Below are 20,648 nucleotides of genomic sequence, written 5' to 3'. Positions count from 1 at the left end.
GACGCTCAGCCACCGCTTACAGATATCCCAAATCAGGCCCAAAAGAAATCTTGCTTGCCCCCAAATAGACGCCGGCAAAGAAAAACACCATCAGCAACGCAATTACCACCGCCGTGATAGCAGCCGCCTCAACGTCCCACCGCTGCCGTCGACGCTGCTGGTGCCTCCTCCGTGGTAGCAACAGCGCCCTGACCTCCCTGTCTCGTGCACTACCTCGCCCCAACCGGTCCCTGAGCCCGACGTCGTGCAACACGCTGTGCGCCGTGGACCCCGAGCCGCCCGAGAACCGCCGCCCTGACGGCAGGGGCCCGTCCATGTCGACATCCGTGTCCACGCCCAACTGGTCAAAGTCCAACAGCCCATCCCCGTCCACAGCCGAGCCGTTGCAAGCATGGCCATCCATCTGGTACTCCCCACTCCCGGAATTCTCGCGGGGGACGGGGTCGAATTGCCCCCTCATGGGCAGGCGGTTCCCCAGCCGCATTCCATCAGCCATCGTATGGGCCATGACGGATGAGCTGTTAAGAGCGGGCTTGACGTCCTTGAGGAAACGGACCACGCGGGCCGGCACACCGAAGGCGACACTCATGGGCGGGACATCCCGCTTGACGAGGGAGCAGGCACCAATGACGGCGCCATCGCCTATTGTTACACCGCCCCTGGTGACGAAACTTGTTAGCGATCTGTTAGATTCTCGTCCCGGGGGACCGAGTGAGGTAGGACAGGGCCGGGGGCTAGGCGGGAAGGGAAAGTGTTGCGGAGAATAAAATGGGGGCGCAATGCAGGAAGGGTACGGCATCATCCCCATTTTCCGAGGCTGTGGAGCGACATGGGTGAGTGAATGCAGGCTGACTTACAGAATGGTAACGTTGGCACCAATCCAGACGTCGTTGCCGATGGTGACTGGCTGGCCGATGCTGTGCCTCTGGAGGCGCTCGTCGAGCCGCACGGGATCTGTTTTTCCGTTTAGCCGTTGCCATTTCCGCGGGATTTTCCAGGGTGTTGGGAAGCGTGTAAGTGGCACGGTATCAGCCTGCAGGCTGACATGGCCGAAGCCACGGGAACAGCACCCGAGGAGACAAGGTCGGCTCACACACTGACATGTTCAAGGGAGAAACTCACGGGTGACGCCGATAATGCAGCAATTAGAGCCGATGTTGCAGCCTTCGCCAATGACCACGTCGGCCACGGGCGTATCCATGATCATGCAGTTCCGATTGATGAAGGTGGAACCGCCGACATGCAAGCGGACGCCATAGTCGATGTAGACGGGCGGCTTGATAAAGGGGGTCTTGGCCTTGAGGGCCGGGTTGGCGAAGGTTTGGTCATGGGTTACGGCCAATACGCTATCCTCGGTGCGGTCACGGTCCGGGCGGACGATGCTGCAAATATGTTAGTAAAACGGAGACGGGCCGGATCCGTCCCCGGCACCGGCTGAGGCGAGACTCACTCAAGCCATTTCTGGCTCCGCTCCTCCGGGTCCGCGTCGTCGGGAGTGGTGTTGAACTCTCGGCATGCTCGTGCACACCGGTTCCGTGCAGCGCGAAAGTCAGAGTTGCCGGCGGGGAAGACGACTTCGGGAAAGTAGGCGATGTCGGTCTCGTTAGGGGTGCTCGCAATGGTCGAGTCGCTGCTCATGGCGGCGGTTGTTGGTTAACGACCAGAAGAAAAACGTCGAAGTAGTAAGTAATGCTCGTGTCGACCTTCGGAGTCCTCGGCTCATGGAATTTATGGCCGCTTTATCGGGGAAAAAAACCAAGGCCAAGAAGGATTAAGACGTAAGATAATGCGGCAGGGGAGGGACGCCGGTAGTTCCCAGAAAGTTGGCAGGGTCCGACTCGCTGGCAGGCTGACTGACAATGGCCGGCGTTTGGGCAGGTTTTGGACGCTCGTGTTACGGTTGAACGGGGGGTTGTTCCAGATCACACAACGCCGGAAGAAGCCCGAGTGGTGGTGCCCGGGAGTTCCCTGGCAGGCGTGCCAGCAGAGGGGTCGAATGGACAGACGGGGAGTAAGAATGTGCGGGCGGGCCAGCGTCAGCTGTTAGGTGTTGAGTCCTCGCGAGGCGGTCGACGTGCTCTTCGGTGGGCTGATGCGTAGGGGCGTCGCTCATAGTAGTGGTTTTATCGTCGACTTGGGTGTCCGGGACCGAGCTGACGGGCTGGGCTGTGTGGTGTGTGTGGTGAGTGCGTGTATGTATGTGTGCGAACACAGGTGAGCCGAAACGCGTTGGATTGGCCAGGCTCGGGTCTTAAACCCGGTGCGAAGATCAGCAAATTGGCCCCCGCGCCTGTTTCCGTCAATCTTCCGCAGATTCTTCCCTCCCCTGGTTCCCCCAGCAGTCAGGCAATTTGATCCCACGGCCGATGACACGCATGTGGTCGGGTTGCGGCGCCCATACCATGTGTCGAGACTTCACTGGGCATTCCGGGGAGATTCTCCGCATATGTGGCTGCAAGATCGCCCCTGTCTGAGCTTCTCCCCGAGTGGATTCCCAAAGACAGTCTGCAAGCGAATTTTCGGGCCGTCGTCGTGTGACAGCCCCCCGGGGACGCCCCCTTGTCCCCTTCCGGGATGGGGTTGCTGCAGGTCGAGCTCGCACCATGTTTGGAGCCCTGCATGGAACAGGGCCCAAATGGTGGGGACGCGGGCGGTCCCTGTTAGCCTGCTGGAAAAAAAGATGAGATGTGAGCGAGGCTTGCCAATGGCCGATTCTGGGCCTCAGCCACCCTCCCGCCGTTCCCTGACCCAAAACGAAGACACGCGGTCAGGCAATTGATTTGGAGGCCGCTGATGAGCATGCCGAGCGACCTTGACTATTGCAGCTGAGACGGTACGGCGATGGTCCCGCTGCTCCCCGGGATTGCACGGGGCCCAGCTGGGCCCAACACGATTTGTTTCTGCCAAGGGTGATGTTCGTTGTGGAGGCAAGGAGGGCACAGATTCAGCGGCTTCGAAGTGTGATTCCGCGGGGGGCCAATGCCCGTCAGCGCAGGGCCAGGGGAAGCACGCTCCACCGGACCGGGCGATCCGCGCATTCCGGGGCCGAGGCGGATGCCTCCGCGGGCGCCTCGTTACTGGGGTTGTGCGACCGGCAGCGGTGCAGATTGGCCGGCTGGTGGTCCCGGCGGCTTGTCGCCCAGGTCCTGGCGCCGCCGATTACTCAATTCCAACTTGCGTGACCCGCTGCCTCGTTGGGGCTGGTCCATTGTTCTGCTGCGCGCAGCTGCGTCTCAAAACGTTTCCCGTTTCCCCGGAGTACAGGCGTGGCCCCCATCCAAGTCCCTTCGGGAGCCTTTAACGTTCCGGCAGGAGGGTTCAGCAGCTCGGCGGATTTCCTTGGTCGGGACGACCACCCCCCCCCTCTCCAACTGGCAGCCGTTGCCGACGGCAGCATTACCGAGGATCTGTTCGAAACCGGGTCTTGCTTTTTCGGGTTCCGCTTGCAGCACCTTTAACCTCGTTCTGACACCGGTGAGCCCTCGCTCCTTTTCTGGCGGTTTGGGGGTGCAACAGCCCGCTATTCTACTGGCCGAGAAGCTCGAAGAAAAAAGCGCAAGAATATTACGGGCGTTTGCCCACACTGCGGTTGGTCTCACGGGAGGGCAGAGAGTTTGGGATGCTGCGCAACAATTAGGCATCAATAATCAGCAGATGGACAACAAGCAGAAGCAAAGGGACATGGGACGGCAAACCGTTGAAGTCGGACCGCTGGTTCTGCTCTCTTCCTGACACAAGCTTGCCACCGCAGGCCCTGCCGCCCTGCCGCGCTACCAGCCTGGCGCTCCGTCGCTGGCACGACCGCAGCACCAGCGTGCGGCAGCACCCGATAGGCGAACTGGGCCGTCCCCCAACTTAGGCATAGCAGTGCACACCGGCGACGGCATACGGCATCTCGAATGCGATCCTGCGCGAATCACGAAAGCGCACGACGGGACGCGGACGATCATCCCACTAACCCGCCGCGCGCCCTACGTTGTCGGGTTCATCCGCGTCGTGGAATTGCCCTGGTCGCTTTTGCTAGGCCGTGTTTGCCGGGTCGGGAGCGTGGGGAGGCGTGGGACGGTGGGAGGGGGGGAGCGTTTGATGCGTTTGTGGGGCGAACGTGGGATGCGAGGCGACCCGACCAGCCGACCTGGCAGGAAAAGGGCGGTCACAGCGGCTGCGACTGCGACTGTGACGCAACTGTGGGAACGTCAAGCGATGATGCAGGGAATGGGGGATGGGGGGGATTGAACGTTGCAACTCGAAACGGTAAGGCCGTTACTTCATCGGACCATCGGTTTTGTGCAGCGGGTAAAAGATGTGAGCGATCGTTGAATGTGTGCAATCATGCTTGAAAGCAGATCATTCGAGGCATGGTCCAGACGGGTCGGATGTGAGGGGGAGGGGGGCAAGAGGGTGACCAGAGCAGACACCACGGTTTTTTGCGGGCTTCGCACTGGGCTGGATGCAGTTGGCCGAGTGGTTTCCCGGCCCAAGACTGAGGAGTCAGGAAGGAATGCGCATGACCGATTCCCTGGTGTGGATGCAGGTCTCGCCCATACCCGCGGAAAGCGCAGGCCGGCGATCAGAGCTGAAATGGGAGGAGCGATGGTTTACGGGCCTCGGATAGTACCTACCTTACCTAACTAGTCGGTCAGGAAGACGAAGAAGTCACGCCACAATTCATGCAAGGTTGTTAGTGACGAGCAGTCGCGACTTCCTGGGAACTGAGGTTGAGTGTGGAGAAGGCAATCTCCCACCGACATGGCTTCTGTTTCACTTTTGCGTTACTCTCCCGGAGTCGTCACCGAAAAACGATGGACTTTTAAACAATCCCATCCCGGGAGCGGCCGCTGGTCCCTGGTCGACAACCAGCATGCTGGGACCTTGGCTCCTCGGGTCTAGACAGGACCGAACAAGCACCAATTTCCCCAAACTTGGAAGACAGACTATACAGCCCTATTTCCGCCTCACATCGGAGTGAGCACTCCGAATAAAGCTATGACATCGAAATCGCCTGATCGTTCCATGCTCCCAAGACAATGAACCTGCCCTCCTCCTTACCGCCAAGGCAATAACCCTCGGCATCATGCCATGCCGCAACTAATTAATCAAATTTGGGCAGATCGTAAATATCATCCGGGTCTGTCATGTGCAATGTTAGCCTCATCTTTCCAACCTCGTCAAGCGCCAACCAACCAAACCAATGAAGGAAGCAAGCGGATAGGTAACAACTCACCCTTCCCATGCTCAACAATAAACCTCCTCACCTCCTCCACCCGCCTCTCCACCTCCCCCAGCAACCCCTCCACATCCAACCCCTTCACCCTCTCCTCTCCCCCAGCATCCCTCACCGCCCTCAACGCCCTCCGCACCAAATCAAACCGACTCACCCCATTCACCAGCATCATATCAAACGGCGTAGTCGTACTCCCCTCCTCCCTATACCCCGCCACAGTCATCACCCTCCCCCCACCCGTCACCCCCCCCTCCCTCCCAAACAACAACCCCTGCAACTCAGCCGCATACCCATGATAATTAAACAGCACCGGCCGATCCCTCGTAAACAACTCCTCAAACGCCTCCTGGCCCAACGCGTGTGGGTGGCGGGATTCTGGCGCGAGAATCATCAGGTCAGTGACGTTGACGACGCGCACGTGCAGGGTCGGGCACAGCTGGCGGAGGAGGGCGGCGGCGTGCACGGTTTCGAAGGTTACTTCGACGCCGATGCCGGTGAGAATGACGTCCGGGGTGGGGGTGGAGGTGGTGGGGGTGGGAGTGGTGGTGGGGGAGGGGGATGGTGTTGCGGGGGTGGAGGCGAAGTGCCAGATGGAGGCGCCGCGCTGGCAGTGCTCGGCGGCTTCGGAGGGGGAGAGGTAGACGGCGGTGGGTTGTTTGGAGCCGATGACGAGGTTGGTTTTGTTGCGGGATTTGAGGCAGTGGTGGATGGTGGAGAGGAAGCAGTTCGCGTCGGGGGGGAGGTAGACCTGGTGGCGAGGTTAGTAGTTACTCAGGTAGGCTGTAGGGAGAAGGGGTGGTGGTTGGACCGGTGGGAGAGAGGGCGTACTCTGGCTGCTTCGGGCTTGATGTTGAGCACAGCTCCGATGAACGACGGGTTCTGGTGCGAGAAGCCGTTGTGCTCCTGGCGCGCCCACGTGCTGGTCTCGATGTAGTTGATGGACGGCAGGTCGCCACGCCACTTCACCTCGCGGGCGATCTTGACAAACTTGGAGTACTGCACCATCATGGTGTGCACGATGCCCAGGAAGGACTCGTAGCTGGGGAAGATGGCGGTGCGGCCCGTCAGGGTGTACCCCTGCATGAAGCCCTGGCAGTTGTGCTCCGACAGCACCTCGATCACCCGCCCGCCGTTGCCGCTCGAGTACTGGTCCCACTGGAAGTTGCGCTGCGTGTGCTCGAGCAGGGCGTCCAGCTTGTTGCTCTCGAGCTCGTCGGGCGAGAAGAGGCGGATCGTCTGGGGGTTCTCCTGGAAAACCTTGTCGAGCAGCTTGCCGGTGAGCTTCATGCAGCTCTGGCTTGTGCCCTTCTTGGCGCAGAAATATTGCCAGTCGACTGCCCTGAGACCGACGTACGGGTTATACGTCGCCTTGTGCTGGCCGAGCTTCTTTTCGTTTGTGCGAGGCATCACATTGAGGACAGTTTCGGTGGGCTTTCCGTCCTTGATGAGCTCGCCGATCTTGTAGCTTGACAGCCAGTCGTCGAGCGCTTTGAGCTGCTCTTTGTCGTTCTTGGCCTTGGGCAGGGGGACTTGGTGGGCGTGAAACGAGCCTTCGATGATTTTGCCCTCGACCTCCTTCGGCCCAGTCCAACCCTGGAATGTGTTAGTCATACCACCCTCTCCATTGACACGGAAATAAACCTTGCCTTGGGCGTCCGCAAAACCAGCATCGGCCATCGGGGCTTCGCAATTGGCTCCCCTGACCGCGCTGCCTTCTGGATCTTTTTGATCTCAGCAACTGCCCATTCCAGACCGCTCTGCAGGTCGTCGTCAATGTTGTCCAGGTCCTCAACGATGAGCACCTGATATCCGTAGCCGCTGAACAGGGACACAATTTCCTTGTCGTCCATACACCCAAAGATGGTGCGCTCGCTGATCTTGAACCCGTTTGCGTGCAGGATTGGGATGACTGCACCTGATTCGCGCGGGTCGAGGTACTTGATGGCGTGCCATGCCCTGGGTGTGTGTGAGCGCCATGAGGCAGTTGGAGATACTTGGAAACTTACGTTGCTGTAGGCCCCGTCTCAGCCTCGCCATCTCCAACTACGCAAGTCACAATGAGATCAGGGTTATCCATGACGGCGCCGAACGACACGGCTAGCGCATACCCCAGCTCTCCACCTTCATGAATGGCGCCGGGGGTTTCGGCATTGATGTGACTGCAAAACATCATCATCAACCGCAAGTTCGACGCGTAGAGAATACCTCAACCCACCTCGGAAACCCGCCAGGTACCGAGAACCTTGTGATGAGGTTCTTCAACCCCTCGGCATTGCAACCGTACTCATCGGGATAGAACCTCTCCAACGAACCCTCCAACCACAGGGCAGCCAGAGCAGCGGGCGCACCATGGCCTGGGCCAACAACATAGATCATGTCAAGGTCGTGGTTGCGGATAAGCAGGTTCAGGTGGGACCACACTAGGATGAGGCCAGGGCATGTTCCCCAGTGGCCTATGGGTCTGCGTTAGGCGCAATGGCACATGTAAGCGGCAGGAAGATGACATTTGGCGTACCTAGGAGCCGTGGCTTGATGTGATCGGGTTTCAACTCGGACTCGAGGAGGACATTGTCTCTAAGAAAGATCATTGCTGCCGTTGTCAGCTGAAAGCGGGTGTAATGGGGTTGAGTGAGGGCTGTTACCAGCAGCAATGTACTCGGCCGCTCGCTGGAAGCCGCGGAGGGATTGGCGCACATCGTCAGGAAGGGGCTCCTGCTTGAGCTTTACAGAAAGTTCCAGGACGCTGTCAGGGAGATGGGAAGGGAGGGGAGGGGGGTTTGCGATGGGAATCTGCTTGCTCGGCATCGTGAAGGGATGATTTCTTTTTTTGACTTTCCCTTTCTTTTACTTAAGAGAGGTGTGAAAGTACTAGTGGTGGTCGAAGTATTGAGTAAACCGTCAACCGCTAGTGATGTAGCTATCAGGAAGAATAGTGGTTCCAGATTCTGGGAACTGCCCCAGACAAGTTTAACTGGCAACATGTATGACGTCGTTGACAGCTGCCCCACATATCCGGCCGAGTCTCCCGGTTTTGGCGGCCGGTCTCCGTTGCCGCCCCACATCTCCGTACTACAGCCGGTGAGCCGGCAAAGACCGGCTTCTGGGCTTGGATCGTTCAGGTTGTTGCTGGGATACATCTGCCCTGGTCGGGACACTTCACTGATAAACTCACTAGGTTTTCATAAATTATACCATACCTCCACTACTTGCTTATTTTGAGTTCGCTCTTCTTCCCCCACTTTCTTGTTCTCTACCTATCTTAGTTCCATCTCACTTCAGGTATTAAGAGGGAACTCAACTAGCCTTTAACGAGTTCTCGTCGGCCCCCATTCTATACAACATTATTGTACCATTAGAGTAGCTCATAGCAGTGTATGTGCAACTACTGCTCTCCAAGGAGCTGCGCGTACATATACGCCGTCTGCCTGATGGAGGACGAGGTCGAGCGGATTAGACTGGTGCGCGGTACGAAACTATTTTGGAAGATGGCCGAGGCCGAGTAGGCGCGGAAGAGGACCGAGGACATGTTTACGGTAAGGGTGGGTAGAATCATGGATAGGGGCGAGGGCGAGGAGTGTGCTAAGGGGTTGCTAGTTTCCGCAAATACTACCTATGTTGTCAGATGACTAGTTCACGCCGCATGTAAAACGAATCGTGGCTAGTAGGTCTTGGGAATTCCTTTTCTTATATGAGAATCCCTTGACGTTACGTCGCTAAATGACGCGGGCTGACCCAGCTTGGGGAAACTCTATATCACTACCTCATTTAAGCCCACCAGTCAACATTATACCAAGTCTGCCAAGTGCTCCTTCCCGGCTCAAGTTTGCGGTGTAAATTGACAAGCGCCTCACAGCCTGGTATGTCTTCCAACTTTTCCTTCAGCCGTTGCTCCTCCTCAGCCAGCTGCTGGATCCACCAGTTCTCCGGATGTTCCACTTGTGGGATGGCACTCTCCCCCCATGACCAGGGAAATGCCGCCTGTACAAATAGCGAGGCCAGACCGTCCTGCTTAACCAGGGCCTTCAAAGGTTGAGCGATGTCCGTGTAGCCTCTCACAATCTGCATCCCCTCGTCCTCGGTCGTTCGGTCGCGGTATGCCGCCGGGTTGTACATGAAGTCGGTGAAGGCAATACGCACAGTAAGCGCCGGCATGTTGACCTTATCACGCAGCCACGTAACCGTGTTACGCCAGTCCACGATGGCGGGGTGTTGGTCAACGGGCCAGTTGTGCGGCCCGTAGGGCGGGAAGACCAGCTCGAGGAAGCGGAGGTGGGCGAGACACTCGATGGGGATGGCATCTCGAAGGAAATGCGACGCAGCGAGACGCTCGTATGGGTAATCCTCGGCGGTGCTGGCGGTTTCCGGGCCCCGTGGTTTGTCCTGCATGACTACAGCGTCCAGGGCCCAATACGGCGACGCCTGGACATCGTGGACGATGAAACGGTTACGCGAGAAGAAGACAAGCTGGGCATCGCGGTGTAAGACGCGGCAGATGAGAAAAAGGCTGCTTGGTGGATCCCAACAGTTGCAGGTGGAGGAGAAGGCAGCGTGTCGGCGATGGCAAAAGCAGCCTGGGGATGGTGCTGGCCGGGCCGAGGGCTCGACGCCCAGGCATTGGATTAGCCGGCAACCGTGGTGAATGTGAGGCTCGCATGCACGCTCGTAACCGTAACAAGCCGGGCGGCATACTTGGTAGCGAAAATATCTCCTACTCCACGTAACCTCCTTCCAAGGGGTTACCAGGTCTGTATACTCGAGAATAAGAAGTCGCAGTTCGCGCGGCAGGTCTACCAGAGCCGACGGTGCCCTGGCAGGAGCAAGACGAAGAGGCGACGATTTAAAACGTGCACCCAGGGCAGCGCTTTCGGCTAGCCGTTGGAGTGCGCGGTCCGGCTGTTCGCAGAGCCGCACATGGCAGTCTTTGAGGGGCGGGAAGAGGGCGAGCGGAGCGATGGCTAGCTGACCAGCCTCAAGTGTATACTCGTGTTGATAATTGATGTCGCAGACTAACGAGAGCTCTAGATGCCCGGGACGAACGTGAGGCGACAAGTGGACCGCAGCGTCGTGCCAGTTAGTCAGTAGAGCTTGGGCTGCTGACTTAGGGGAAGTTGGGTCTGTACTGGACGAGGCGGGGTCGAGCAGCGGTCGATGGTGCGCCCTATGGTAGTTGGCGCAATAGGCGCGGACAGTAATGAGGTGCGATTCATGCTCGACGCCGCCAGAACAACAAGCCGGTGGGTAGCTGCTCGAGTTGATCGGAGAGTGGCAGGAGCTCTCGTTGAGAACGATCTTAAGACTCGTCAAGGAGACGATAGCTGTTGGCGACAGAGCTTGGAGCGGCTCGACAGAGGCCTTGTGAGCGTGGATAACAAATTGGTTGGCAGAATACAGCAGGGTAGCGGCTTCGGTGTACAAGGCGCGGCAGGACTGGAGTAAACCCATGAAGTTGCTCGTTGGAGGCGGGTCGAAGGCCGACACAATTCTTCGTTGTGACTCCTTGCCGCCATCCAAGTAATACGTGTATGGGCGCCCGTCGTGGCGGGCTATGCCTATAAGAAGATAGATGCAATGGCGGAGGTGGGGAGGCAGCCTAAGCAGAATCGTCGGCTGGGGCGGGGACTCCTCGATGTCTCGCCTCATCGTAAGGGCCCGATGGCTGTTGGCCGCCATCGCGGTTGATTTGAATTGAAAGATTGGTGGGAATTCGCTGTCGACTGTTCAATTTTGCGTTCCGTTTTGTGTTTTGCGTTTTGTATTCAGGTAGTTTCGCGATGAAGGACTGAGAACACAAGGGCTTGTTTAGGAGAAAAGTTGAAACACAAATCAAGTTGCAAGCCGGGCTAATTATCTAAGGCACCTAGGTACCTACTTACTGTTAGGTACCTACAGCAAGGTGGGTACCGTTGGCTTGACATGTGCCTTATGTACATGCAGTCCAACCCGCGGCACATGTTAATACATGTACCTCTCTAGAACATTGGGATGTGTTTCCCGGGTGACACGCGCGATAAAAAAAAGAGAATGCAGGCAACACCTAACCATATAATTACCTAGCCTGCCTATTGTGTCCCAGAGGGCTTCCACCCGTAAAGCATGTCAATATCCTGGACTCGCTCCGGCTCATCCTCCCACTGCTTGAATACGAGAGTTTTGGCTCCCCCTTCGCTCCATCGGCCCTCATCCCACATAACGTAGCCCCATTTTTGAACCGCAGGAGGGACGTGTTCTCCGTAAATGTTGACGTAAATCCCGTTCCATAAGAGCACCCCACCCAAGCGGCGGACCGTCGGGTGGCACGGCGTCGCCAGTAAATTCCATCACCTCCTTCCGTTGCTCGGCCTCGTCCCGGGCGTTGAGCGCTGTATCGCGCCTCGACGACTGTGCCGTCCCCATGAAGGTCCTCCTAACTGGGTCGTCCAAAAGGCGGCTGCGGCGAAGACACTTGCGAAGTTTGGCGAGAAGAGTTTTGTGATCATCGGTTGCAAAGAGATACACTGTGACCCTGAGGCCCCGTGAAACGGTACCATCCATGAAATCTGTAACAGTCAAAACCTTCAGGTTAAGATGCGTAGAATCGGCCCTCACTGGGTTACTCACCTTCGCGTTGGGTACATGCAAGAGCCAATCCCTCATAAACCTGGGTATCATCCCTGAAGTTGATTTCGGGGTTCACAGCGTGCAAGTCGTCTTGTACCTCGTCAAAAATCCAATCATATCGCTGTCTCACGAATATATCGATGCAGCCGATAGCTTCCGCTTCCCAAGGATGAAATAAGCCAAAGAAGTGGCTGTTGATCTCCTCCAGAGTGACGATTCCCTCTTCTCCCTCTTGATTTCTGCGACCGAAGAGATGGTAGTACGTCTCATACCGGTAAAGGGCTCGGAAAATACGTATCTCTTCGCTTCTACTTAACGAGACATCTTGCTCTTGCGCCTCCGCTACCGGCGGCTCCATGGTTCCTTGCCCCTGTGCCGCTGATTCGCAAGTTGCCCGAAAAAGATGTTGGAGCGCCCACGTGCTGTATCGGCGAGCTAGGGGTTTAACTATATCCAAGTGGAAGGCTGACAGCCACCGAACGTAACTGGATCGAATCGAGCTCACATCTATCCGCGAGTCTGAAATCCACCCGTGGTAAGCCCCGAGGAAGGCGATGATCTTCTCCTTTGTCCGGGGCCTGCCCATCACATGCACGCGCGACATGACACAGGCATAGGCGTCGACCACAAGGCCGTCTAAATCGCGGGCCACGCAGGCACGAATGATGGCGTCGCGGTTACTACGGTACTGCGCATGCATCAGCGGCGAGGCCCGAACGAGCGATTGCAGCGTTAGCAAGTCCGGTACACTCAAGAGAATTTGGTCTCTGAGCTCGGCGGGTAAGTTCTCCAGCAAAGAGGAAGATCCAAGTTCGGGTTTGTTTTCTAGGCCCAAGCGGTTTGGCGCACGGGGTTGATCGAAGTTGCTGTCATCGGGTGGTTTGATGGGATTGCCATCGCCGGTCTGGGGTTCTTCCTTGGGCGCTTCATCGGGTGCCATCGTAGCGTACCGCAATTGCTCTATGTCTATGATAGACGGCCCAGGAGGAGACAACAACCAGGCCGGAATGAGGTAGGTTTTCCGAGAGACAGGGAGAATGAACTGCGGACTTGGCCCAGCTATTTCCGGGGGACGAGAGCGTGGCGGGCGCTTACAGGCCCTTAGGGAGTAAACCCACATTACCTGACCAAACCAATATATACTGTGCATAATGCAAGTCCCAAGCCTGAGGTACGTAGTTGGTTGTTGCCAGTTGGTCGCGCTGTCGCGCCGTTGGTTGCAGCAGCTGGGCTTCGCCCTCCCTCCCACCACCAGCCGTAACTTCGGTTGCTAGTCGTTGCCCCTGACCGTTTGTTTCAAAACGCTTGATTACCAACGGCGCGTGGCCAGGGGCATCTGTAAGTAGGTCCTTTATGTACTCATCAATAAAGCACAAGAAAACTTACCGCCGACTCGCATAAGCACATACTCCCTGAGCGTCTCGCGGTCGACATCATCTCGGCCCACTTCGGCTCCGAACCCCCCCGGCGGCAGCGGCCGCAATGTACTCACTCGTGTTACCACCGGCGGCACTGCTACCGACCGCGCGCAGTTCCGTCCCCCCAGACCCGCACGACTTCGCGCTCGTGACCGCGTGAGAGGCAATGTTTGAGGTGAAGGAGTATTTCGAAGTGATGAGGCGGCATGTAAATGCTGCGGCGATTGCGGTGAGGTGGGCAGTTACAGTCAACACAACGAAACGAAGCCCCAATGATTCCCTGCATCAGGGGCTGGCAGACTGGTAGGCCTACATCAAGCGGCGCAATGTTTTATATCGCCGTGCCGAGAAACAGGACCATTGTATTGAGTGGGCTCGTCTGGGGGTTATCGGGCACGTCCAAAGCCCTGGGTATGACCAGTCCAGTCTCCAAGGACTCGTCCGGACAGCGGCTACCTATCCCTGGAATCCTTTAGCAGTCTCCCTAATGTGAAGCCCCGGCTGTTAGTAGGCCCTAGGCCGTCATGGTTGCTATGCCGTTGGCCGATCGATAAGTTGGCTGTGTTTTTTGCAGTATATGCGTCTCGTCGCGGAGTAGGGTAAAATGGATTTTTCATGGGCCGCCTCGACTCATGTGCCGACTCTTACTTTTGTCGGACTTGGTCGTGGGCTGCGCCGCCGTCCCATCTTGGAATGGCGACGACAGATGAGCCAGAGCCAGCGTGCGCCCATCCTAGGGCTCATCTGGCTTGCCCTAGTTGGCGTTGAGCTGGGACCATTTGCGCAAGAAAGTATTCCCTCTCGAAAAATCGCGGCGAAGTTGGTTTCCCCGCCACAAAGTTCATTCCTCTTGGTTCGTGTTAACTGCCCATCGATTCTTGCAAGCACTTGACGATTCGAGTTATTTCTCGTTGTAAGTTTGCCTAGAACACACAATCAAGTTCGGCTGGACTGGCCAAAGGATGAATGAACTCACGTCTGTCTCAATTAGATTCACTTTCCGATCGGGTCCATTCTCAAGACCCGAAAGAATTATCTGTGCCACACCATTCCACACGGTACACAAAATGCCAAGGATTCACAGTGGCCAGTCTTCGGGACAATCGTCCCATCTAAACAACGAGAGGATGCAGCGCGGTTCGCAGACCTCGCCGCACACCGCCGATCGACATGGAGGGATCAAGCTACTCTTGCGTGCATGGCTCCGGCGCTCCGTTCCGACCCGCGCTTCGCCGGCTAGGGCTTCAACGGCTCCGACGTCAGGGGGGTCTTCCGCAGGGGCACCCCCGGCGAGGCCGCGGCCCGGTCCAAGGTGTTCCCGCACGAGCCCAAGATCACCAGGGGCAGCACCAAGCTGAACCGGTCATCCCCTCAACGGCAGCACCAGCACCAGCGCCAGCGCCAGCACCAGCACCAGCACCAGCACCAGCACCAGCACCAGCAGCAGTGCCAGCAGGAGCACCAGCAAACCAGTCTCTGGAGAGATGTCCGGCAATGGCTCGAAGCCGGTAGCTACAATACTAGCCTACCACCGCCTGATCCCAGTCCGAACCGCTCTTTGACACGCCCTCAATTACAGCCCTACTTGTAAATAACGTACATACTTAGAATGGTAAAGGAGTTGACGTTAAGTACGGAGTTCCTAGCGTCGTGTTAAATTCAGTCCTGAGGCCCCGCCGATTGCTTCGTGTCCCGCCACGGCACCACGACCCCGTTCGCCTTCACCCAGGCCAGCAGGTGATCGAATTTTCTGCACTTATGGAATGCCTGGAAGTCCTCCCTGGCTGGCACGTCCGACCCGGGCGCGGGCGCCGCCCTGTACAGCAGGTACGGCGTGACGTCGGCGTTGCACATAAGCGCCTGCCGGAGCGTCTCAATGCAGTGGTCCGCGTGTGTGCGCGCGACCGGGGGCGAGTTGAACCTCAGCAGGCTGGGAACCAGGTCGTCGGGGTATGAGTCCCGCCACATGAACTGCCGCAGTACGTTGAGGCAGTGGAGATGGTGGAAGACTTCGACGCCAGCGATGTAGCCGCTAGATGGGGAGTCCGGGTTCGCAGCCACGAAGCCCTGCTCGACGCTGCGGTTGAGGAATGGGAGCCGGTTGGGAGGTATGACAACAGAGGGTACTAGTGGCGGGTCAGCCCCTGAGGACATGTAATCCGGTGTATCATGCATGCTTTTTGAGTGCTGAAGGAGGATTAAACGTGCCTTCAATAATCGCTTTCCACTTTTCCTCCATATCCCGGGTTGGGGGGCCCGTGAAGCCTGATTTCTTGGTGGCAGCGATGAGAGGTGCCCAGTCGTGCTCCTCGTACTCAACGGCCTCGAGCAACGGCGCTGCTAACGGTCAGCACCAACCTCCGCCACATAGGCATTTATGATTCGTACGAACACCAGATGCTTAGTTGCGCCGCGCAGTCTCGATTCGATGTCCTCTGGCATTGAGCAACCGACATCATCACGGCTCCGCTGATGAACATCAGAAGACAGACCGACCGCCAGGCCAGCTCGGCCCAGACGAGCAGGCGAGGCGAAGCAAAGTCCCTAGGCCACCAAGCGAGCGTTGCTCTCTGGGGCGACCCCTCGCCTTCGATTCGGGCGTAGCCTTCCAAGTCTTTCATGGCGGCCTGTGGAAAACGCAACGTGATGGCACTAGGCTTCGTGGGACGGGGTGTGGCGGATTCACAAAATGGCAAGCGTGCAGACAGAGCGCGACCCGTGATGGTCACTTAGGTACCCGCTGTCGGGCTTATGTTCTGCATTCATAAGACGCGGACAATCACATGCGTCAGATGGCCACTAACCGCTTGTATTCGACCAAGACCTACGGCAACGTTGCAGAGAGGAATCCTGTGGCTAAGCATCAACTAGGCGGGTGATTGCTACTACTCAATGTAATGGGTGACGCAACGCTTCGCGTCTGATTGCAGAAACGGACGGCTGGATACCTACTGGATTACGGCACGCTGATAACCCATCCCGGCGTCCATGGTACGCAAAGATGCAACGGTGCAACCATCACAGGCCTTCTGTTTAGAGAAGAAGTCGGCCCTTGAGCTGACAAACACAGGACATCTCCTCGGCCGCTCAGCGTCCCACTGAACCAAAGCGCCAGTCTGTAGCTGGCAGTCCGAACTCCGCTCCAGACGCGATCTTTCAAGTCCCTTGAACTCCAGAGTCGAGCTACTATGGTACACCACTTTGGGCGGCCCCGCGGCCCCGCGGCGGTACACAGCATACACTGAATTCAGACGGGATTGCAGAACCAACAATCTACAACGATCCAACGGCCACCCTTACGATAGCGCGGGGGCTCACCTCTTTTAGGAAGGACACATCGATCTCATCTGTGTTCACCCCTCTTTACGGATCCTGGTCACCTTAACCCACCGTCTTCAACGTTCCGGCCAGGTACAGAGTACCCGGTGGTTAGGTGATCTGCGATATTTGGGAAAATACCTACCTGAATATTCTCACTCTATAGGTGCTGGAGTGGTCCGAGCTTCTAGAGATAGCGGGTTTAAGAGGAATAGAGAATATCTAAATAGATACTTTCCTTCTACTTATCAAGTTAAAAGTCATTCTAAGTTGATAGGCCGGATCTAAATATATTAATAAACATCCCTACCAAGTCTCACTCTATTATTTCTTATAGTGGGTGAGAAAAGCCCTATATTACGTCGCCTGTCCGGAACTTTTGTCTTGTCGGGAACTTTTCCCTTGTCCGGGACTTTTGTCTTATCTACTGTGTGGTGCGAGGAACGAGTCTCTCAGTGCGCACGCACATCCGAACGCGCCAACTCCACCTTGTGGTTACACGTACCTTATTGCTGCAGATTGAAACCACACCGCTAGTGCTCGCTGCCGTCACACGAAGAGCATGCATGCGAATATAGGCGTCTGCTGCAGGTATGTGGCGACCATGGTTAAGAATCGCCGGGCAAATTAGGTAACCTACTAACCTTACTGCGTACTGGGACTGCACCTCGAAGACTCGGCGGGGTGACGAAATACCTAGGTAGGTACACCAATAAAGAGAAGACAAGAAGCACCGGTATTTCCTCTTACCACGCTAACTTCGGAAGACCTATCGTATGTAACCATGACACACTCTGATTCCAGCGCCTATACGACAGTCCAGTTCTCCTCGATCCAACTCTCTATCTTATTGAAGTCTCTGCACTTGTGGTGCGTCTCGAAGTCGGCACGCGCGCCGGCCGGCCCACCCAGGCGGACAAGCAGCGGCGTGACATCGCCCCAGCACATGAGCGAAATGCGCAGGGCCTCGAGGCAGTGGTCGGCGTGCAGGCGGTTCTTGAGCTCGTTGTCCGAAAGCCCCAGCGGCACCCCGGGATACTTGCCCGCCAGGTGCCATGTGTACATCCGGACCATGTTCTGGCAGGGATGACATCGACCGCATTAGCGACCTGCCAGATTCTACGCGTAGAAGAGGAGTAAACCTACCAAGCAGTGCAACTGGTGGAATACCTCGAGCAGAGCAACGTAGCCAGTACCCACCTCCGGTGGGACGTGCTTGAGGTGGTCTGCCTCTGATCGGTTCAGGCCCCGGAGTCTTTCTGGGGGGACTTCAATTGCATGCTCTACAACACGTGTCAGCTCGAAACTAACGAAGCGAATCGGGGCATCTGACTGTAAGTCAAGTTGAACCAGGCTTCCTCTCGCTCCGGCGTAGGAGGCCCGCGGTAAATGCTCGTCGAGTTGAAGGCGTCGTTGAAGTCGAGCTGGATGTACTCGACTGCGTCCAATGCGGGAGCTGTGGCCGACAGTGTCCTAGTCAGCCTTCCAGAGACAAGCATGCAGTGTACCAAACTGCACCTACACCACATAGACAGCTGCCGTGCGCACTGCTGGTCACTCTGTTTGTGCGTCAAGACGGCCACTATCAGGCCGCACGTCAGAATGATCAGGACGGCAAGCATGCCGTTGACCGGATTTGGGATCCAACGCTTCCACTTGTGTTTAGGTTGATGCCGCAAAAGAACGGTGTCGTCATTCGTACTTCTGCTGTCGTCGGTGAGGCATTCGCAGTCCTTGGACTCGGGAGGCATAAGGGGCTGATACATTGCTTTCTGAGACTCCATGGTGCTATTTAGAATCAAATCGTACGTATGCGGTGTCGAACGAAGCGACGAGGAAAGCAAACGTGACTTATCGAGGAATGAGAAATGGGAAGGTCCACATCAAGGAAGAAGGACACAATGAAGACCAGGTTCCCCCCCTCTCTCTCCCTCACGACTCAGCTACTCAAAGGACCCCAACTAGGCGATGCTACCTGCCACGTTTGATTTCCCGGCATGATTCCCTCGAGTATGACAAGCTAAAGTAGCGAACATACCCTATAGTCTATGTCCTGCACCCTGGGGGCCAAGCCGATGCATCTCGATAGTAGGTCGTTCCCCGCGGCCGCCAACCTCATAGCCCCCCGCGCCTCCCTCCCGACTCGGCTACTCAAAGGACCCTAGATATTAGGCGATGCTACCTGCCACGTTTGTTTTCCCGGGAGGATTCCCTCGAGTATGACAAGCTAAAGTAGCGAACATACCCTCTAGTCTATGTCCTGCACCCTGGGGGCCAAGCAGACGCATCTCGATAGCAAGTATCACGTCATCTGCTAATTCCCTACCCATCCTCACCGCCGAGCGAAGAGACATGTAAGCAGTGCCCATTGGCTGGGTAAAGTCATCACTTAGAGATGTACCGCTCCATCCCGGGAGAAGAATGAGACGAAGGTGGAGAAGAGGTGCCGGACGTGAAGGCAGGGAGTACGAGATGAGGCAGGCCTTTGACACCAGAGGGCCTTTAACACTCGATCTCGTGGCCGAGGGAAAAGCACATAAAGCCCTCTGTTGCCGCCCTCCTGAACCTCTTGCCCCTTCATCCGGCAAAGCAACCCACACACCAACCTCGTTTACGGTATCCAACGTCTCATTCTGCATCACCGACATAACCTCTCTCCCAAAATGAAGGCCGTCTTCACCACGATGCTTGCCACCCTGGCCACTTCTGTCGCCGCCGCGCCTTTCTCCCAGAGCGCCAATACCAAGGCCGTGACAGTTACCCGGGAGCAGTTCGCTAACTCGGGTCTGCTCCGCAGGGCTGGACTCGACGGTCCTATCTCCGACAGCGTCAACTACATCCTGGTGCTGTTTAAGAACAGCGACGTCACGGTCGACCCGTACCAGGACGAGGTTGATTCGGTGGAGAACCCTGCCGATGTGCTGGGCTAAAACTCATATGCCGCTGGTAAGGGCAGACTCTACCCGAGTTCCTCTCACGGGCTCTTTCTAACTGCCCACTGTTGCTCGGTCTTCCTATCCAGGCAATCACGCCCTTACCGGATTCCCCCTTTTTCATTGTTCCGTCGCTCTTTTATTATTGAACGGGCAGCAGTTTCCAGGTTGCGGCTTGGGAAAGGCCAGAGAGGGCAAGGTGTGGGATGGCGGAGGTTCAACTACGCCACAGTGGGCATCCGAGGATAAACGGAGCAGACCATAACCACCTCAGTCATTACTGTACCTCTTCAACTAGGAAGGAAGGAATTTATTTCGCCTGGGGGCACTAAGCCTATAGGGCCTTAAGCACGCTAACTAGGTACATCCGGATCGAAGTCGCTTTGCCTCGAACTCATACAAGCCCTCTCCTTTTTACCCCTTTCAGTCGCCATAAAAGCTTATTAGAAAGACTCGAAACTAGAAGATGTTGTTATGCAAGACCGCCCACGTAGTGCACCAAATGAACCAAAGGGACATTTCTTAGCCTCTCCAGCGCGAGCAACAGCTGGAACGCAAAGCAACCTAAACAGACAGCTGCTACAGGAAAGTCATAAGGTCACTCGTGGTCGAAGCAGTTCGCGGCCGCGTCAGACACAAGATCAGAGAATGCGCCGCTTCTTAGTTAACAGGCACTTTCGCTCCGTTATACCTAGACGGGCTGTCTCTCCGCTGCATGATCCGAATTAAGCGGCAAGCGAACCTAGCAGTGGATTGGCCTCCGAGGGCGACGGGGTCAACGTTCCTCAGGAGCAAGAGACGGATGTCCAACAGACTTCGCACGGTAAAGGGAGGGAGGGAGGCGGCGGATTCGTTGAGGCAGCGTGGCCGATCGATCCGCTGACTGGGAAAAGAAAGAGAACTTCACATATATCGGTTATGGACGCAGGTAGAACTACAAGAAAAGTACCACATGATGTGAGATTGGTACTCACAGCACATAAAGCCGGCTTGGCGGCATGCGCCGTGGTTCAAGAACTCGACGGCCAAAGTCTTGTACAGCTTCTGAGAACTATCCTGGGTTACATGTATGTATTCGGCCTTTGGCATCACGCGGGCTAGATATCAGCCACCAAACTACCTAGGTGCCGAGGTAGCTTATCAACCACCCTCTCACTA

General features: G+C 56.7%; 8 protein-coding genes across 8 annotated transcripts; 1 reads left to right on the top strand and 7 right to left on the bottom strand.

Annotated features, from left to right (window-relative positions):
* Positions 1–215: 215 nt before the first annotated feature.
* Positions 216–1,788, bottom strand: F5144DRAFT_2709 (trimeric LpxA-like protein). Its single transcript, XM_066783613.1, has 4 exons — positions 1,451–1,788; positions 1,123–1,382; positions 858–954; positions 216–642 (listed from the first exon to the last, which is right to left on the bottom strand). The coding sequence occupies exons 1-4, from the start codon at positions 1,636–1,638 to the stop codon at positions 522–524; spliced, it is 666 nt and encodes a 221-aa protein (XP_066647603.1). The 5' UTR covers positions 1,639–1,788; the 3' UTR covers positions 216–521.
* A 1,028-nt stretch (positions 1,789–2,816) lies between these two features.
* F5144DRAFT_588057 (uncharacterized protein) lies at positions 2,817–3,209 on the bottom strand (the record flags this gene model as incomplete). Its single annotated transcript, XM_066789888.1, has 2 exons — positions 2,817–3,011; positions 3,093–3,209. 2 exons carry the CDS (start codon positions 3,207–3,209, stop codon positions 2,817–2,819), a joined length of 312 nt encoding a protein of 103 aa, XP_066647602.1.
* A 1,883-nt stretch (positions 3,210–5,092) lies between these two features.
* F5144DRAFT_634440 (XFP N-terminal domain-containing protein) lies at positions 5,093–8,204 on the bottom strand (the record flags this gene model as incomplete). The annotated part of the gene is made up of 8 exons (XM_066792582.1): positions 7,867–8,204; positions 7,740–7,814; positions 7,440–7,677; positions 7,231–7,383; positions 6,871–7,180; positions 6,053–6,817; positions 5,225–5,972; positions 5,093–5,130 (listed from the first exon to the last, which is right to left on the bottom strand). Exons 1-8 carry the CDS (start codon positions 8,027–8,029, stop codon positions 5,093–5,095), a joined length of 2,490 nt encoding a protein of 829 aa, XP_066647601.1. The 5' UTR covers positions 8,030–8,204.
* A 103-nt stretch (positions 8,205–8,307) lies between these two features.
* Positions 8,308–10,864, bottom strand: F5144DRAFT_634432 (uncharacterized protein; the record flags this gene model as incomplete). The annotated part of the gene is made up of 3 exons (XM_066792581.1): positions 8,308–8,803; positions 9,015–9,976; positions 10,232–10,864. 3 exons carry the CDS (start codon positions 10,862–10,864, stop codon positions 8,698–8,700), a joined length of 1,701 nt encoding a protein of 566 aa, XP_066647600.1. The 3' UTR covers positions 8,308–8,697.
* Positions 10,865–11,047: 183 nt separating this feature from the next.
* Positions 11,048–12,969, bottom strand: F5144DRAFT_552565 (uncharacterized protein). Its single transcript, XM_066787757.1, has 2 exons — positions 11,822–12,969; positions 11,048–11,760 (listed from the first exon to the last, which is right to left on the bottom strand). The coding sequence occupies exons 1-2, from the start codon at positions 12,939–12,941 to the stop codon at positions 11,402–11,404; spliced, it is 1,479 nt and encodes a 492-aa protein (XP_066647599.1). The 5' UTR covers positions 12,942–12,969; the 3' UTR covers positions 11,048–11,401.
* A 1,342-nt stretch (positions 12,970–14,311) lies between these two features.
* Positions 14,312–15,860, bottom strand: F5144DRAFT_624542 (uncharacterized protein; the record flags this gene model as incomplete). The annotated part of the gene is made up of 4 exons (XM_066792203.1): positions 14,312–14,737; positions 14,965–15,316; positions 15,444–15,576; positions 15,632–15,860. The coding sequence occupies 4 exons, from the start codon at positions 15,858–15,860 to the stop codon at positions 14,603–14,605; spliced, it is 849 nt and encodes a 282-aa protein (XP_066647598.1). The 3' UTR covers positions 14,312–14,602.
* A 1,504-nt stretch (positions 15,861–17,364) lies between these two features.
* Positions 17,365–18,341, bottom strand: F5144DRAFT_588054 (uncharacterized protein; the record flags this gene model as incomplete). The annotated part of the gene is made up of 4 exons (XM_066789887.1): positions 17,365–17,634; positions 17,704–17,840; positions 17,891–18,013; positions 18,080–18,341. The coding sequence occupies 4 exons, from the start codon at positions 18,339–18,341 to the stop codon at positions 17,365–17,367; spliced, it is 792 nt and encodes a 263-aa protein (XP_066647597.1).
* Positions 18,342–19,220: 879 nt separating this feature from the next.
* On the top strand, positions 19,221–19,487 carry F5144DRAFT_596883 (uncharacterized protein; the record flags this gene model as incomplete). Its single annotated transcript, XM_066790838.1, has 2 exons — positions 19,221–19,327; positions 19,385–19,487. 2 exons carry the CDS (start codon positions 19,221–19,223, stop codon positions 19,485–19,487), a joined length of 210 nt encoding a protein of 69 aa, XP_066647596.1.
* Positions 19,488–20,648: the final 1,161 nt, after the last annotated feature.

Source organism: Chaetomium tenue (assembly GCF_020726465.1).
Source record: "Chaetomium tenue strain MPI-SDFR-AT-0079 chromosome Unknown F5144scaffold_1, whole genome shotgun sequence".
Taxonomy (NCBI): domain Eukaryota; kingdom Fungi; phylum Ascomycota; class Sordariomycetes; order Sordariales; family Chaetomiaceae; genus Chaetomium; species Chaetomium tenue.
Note: the sequence above shows the minus strand (reverse complement) of the source record. Positions and strands in the feature narration are given on the sequence as shown.

Bases quoted from the DNA above. Each gene is read 5' to 3' on its own strand.
- F5144DRAFT_2709 (XM_066783613.1), bottom strand. From the start codon at position 1,638: ATGAGCAGCGACTCGACCATTGCGAGCACCCCTAACGAGACCGACATC. The intron at 1,383-1,450 runs GTGAGTCTCGCC...ACATATTTGCAG, and splicing joins CGGAGCCAGAAATGGCTTGA to CATCGTCCGCCCGGACCGTG. The intron at 643-857 runs GTAAGTCAGCCT...GTGTAACAATAG, and splicing joins GGTGCCAACGTTACCATTCT to GCGATGGCGCCGTCATTGGT.
- F5144DRAFT_552565 (XM_066787757.1), bottom strand. From the start codon at position 12,941: ATGTGGGTTTACTCCCTAAGGGCCTGTAAGCGCCCGCCACGCTCTCGT. The intron at 11,761-11,821 runs GTGAGTAACCCA...TGACTGTTACAG, and splicing joins TGCATGTACCCAACGCGAAG to ATTTCATGGATGGTACCGTT.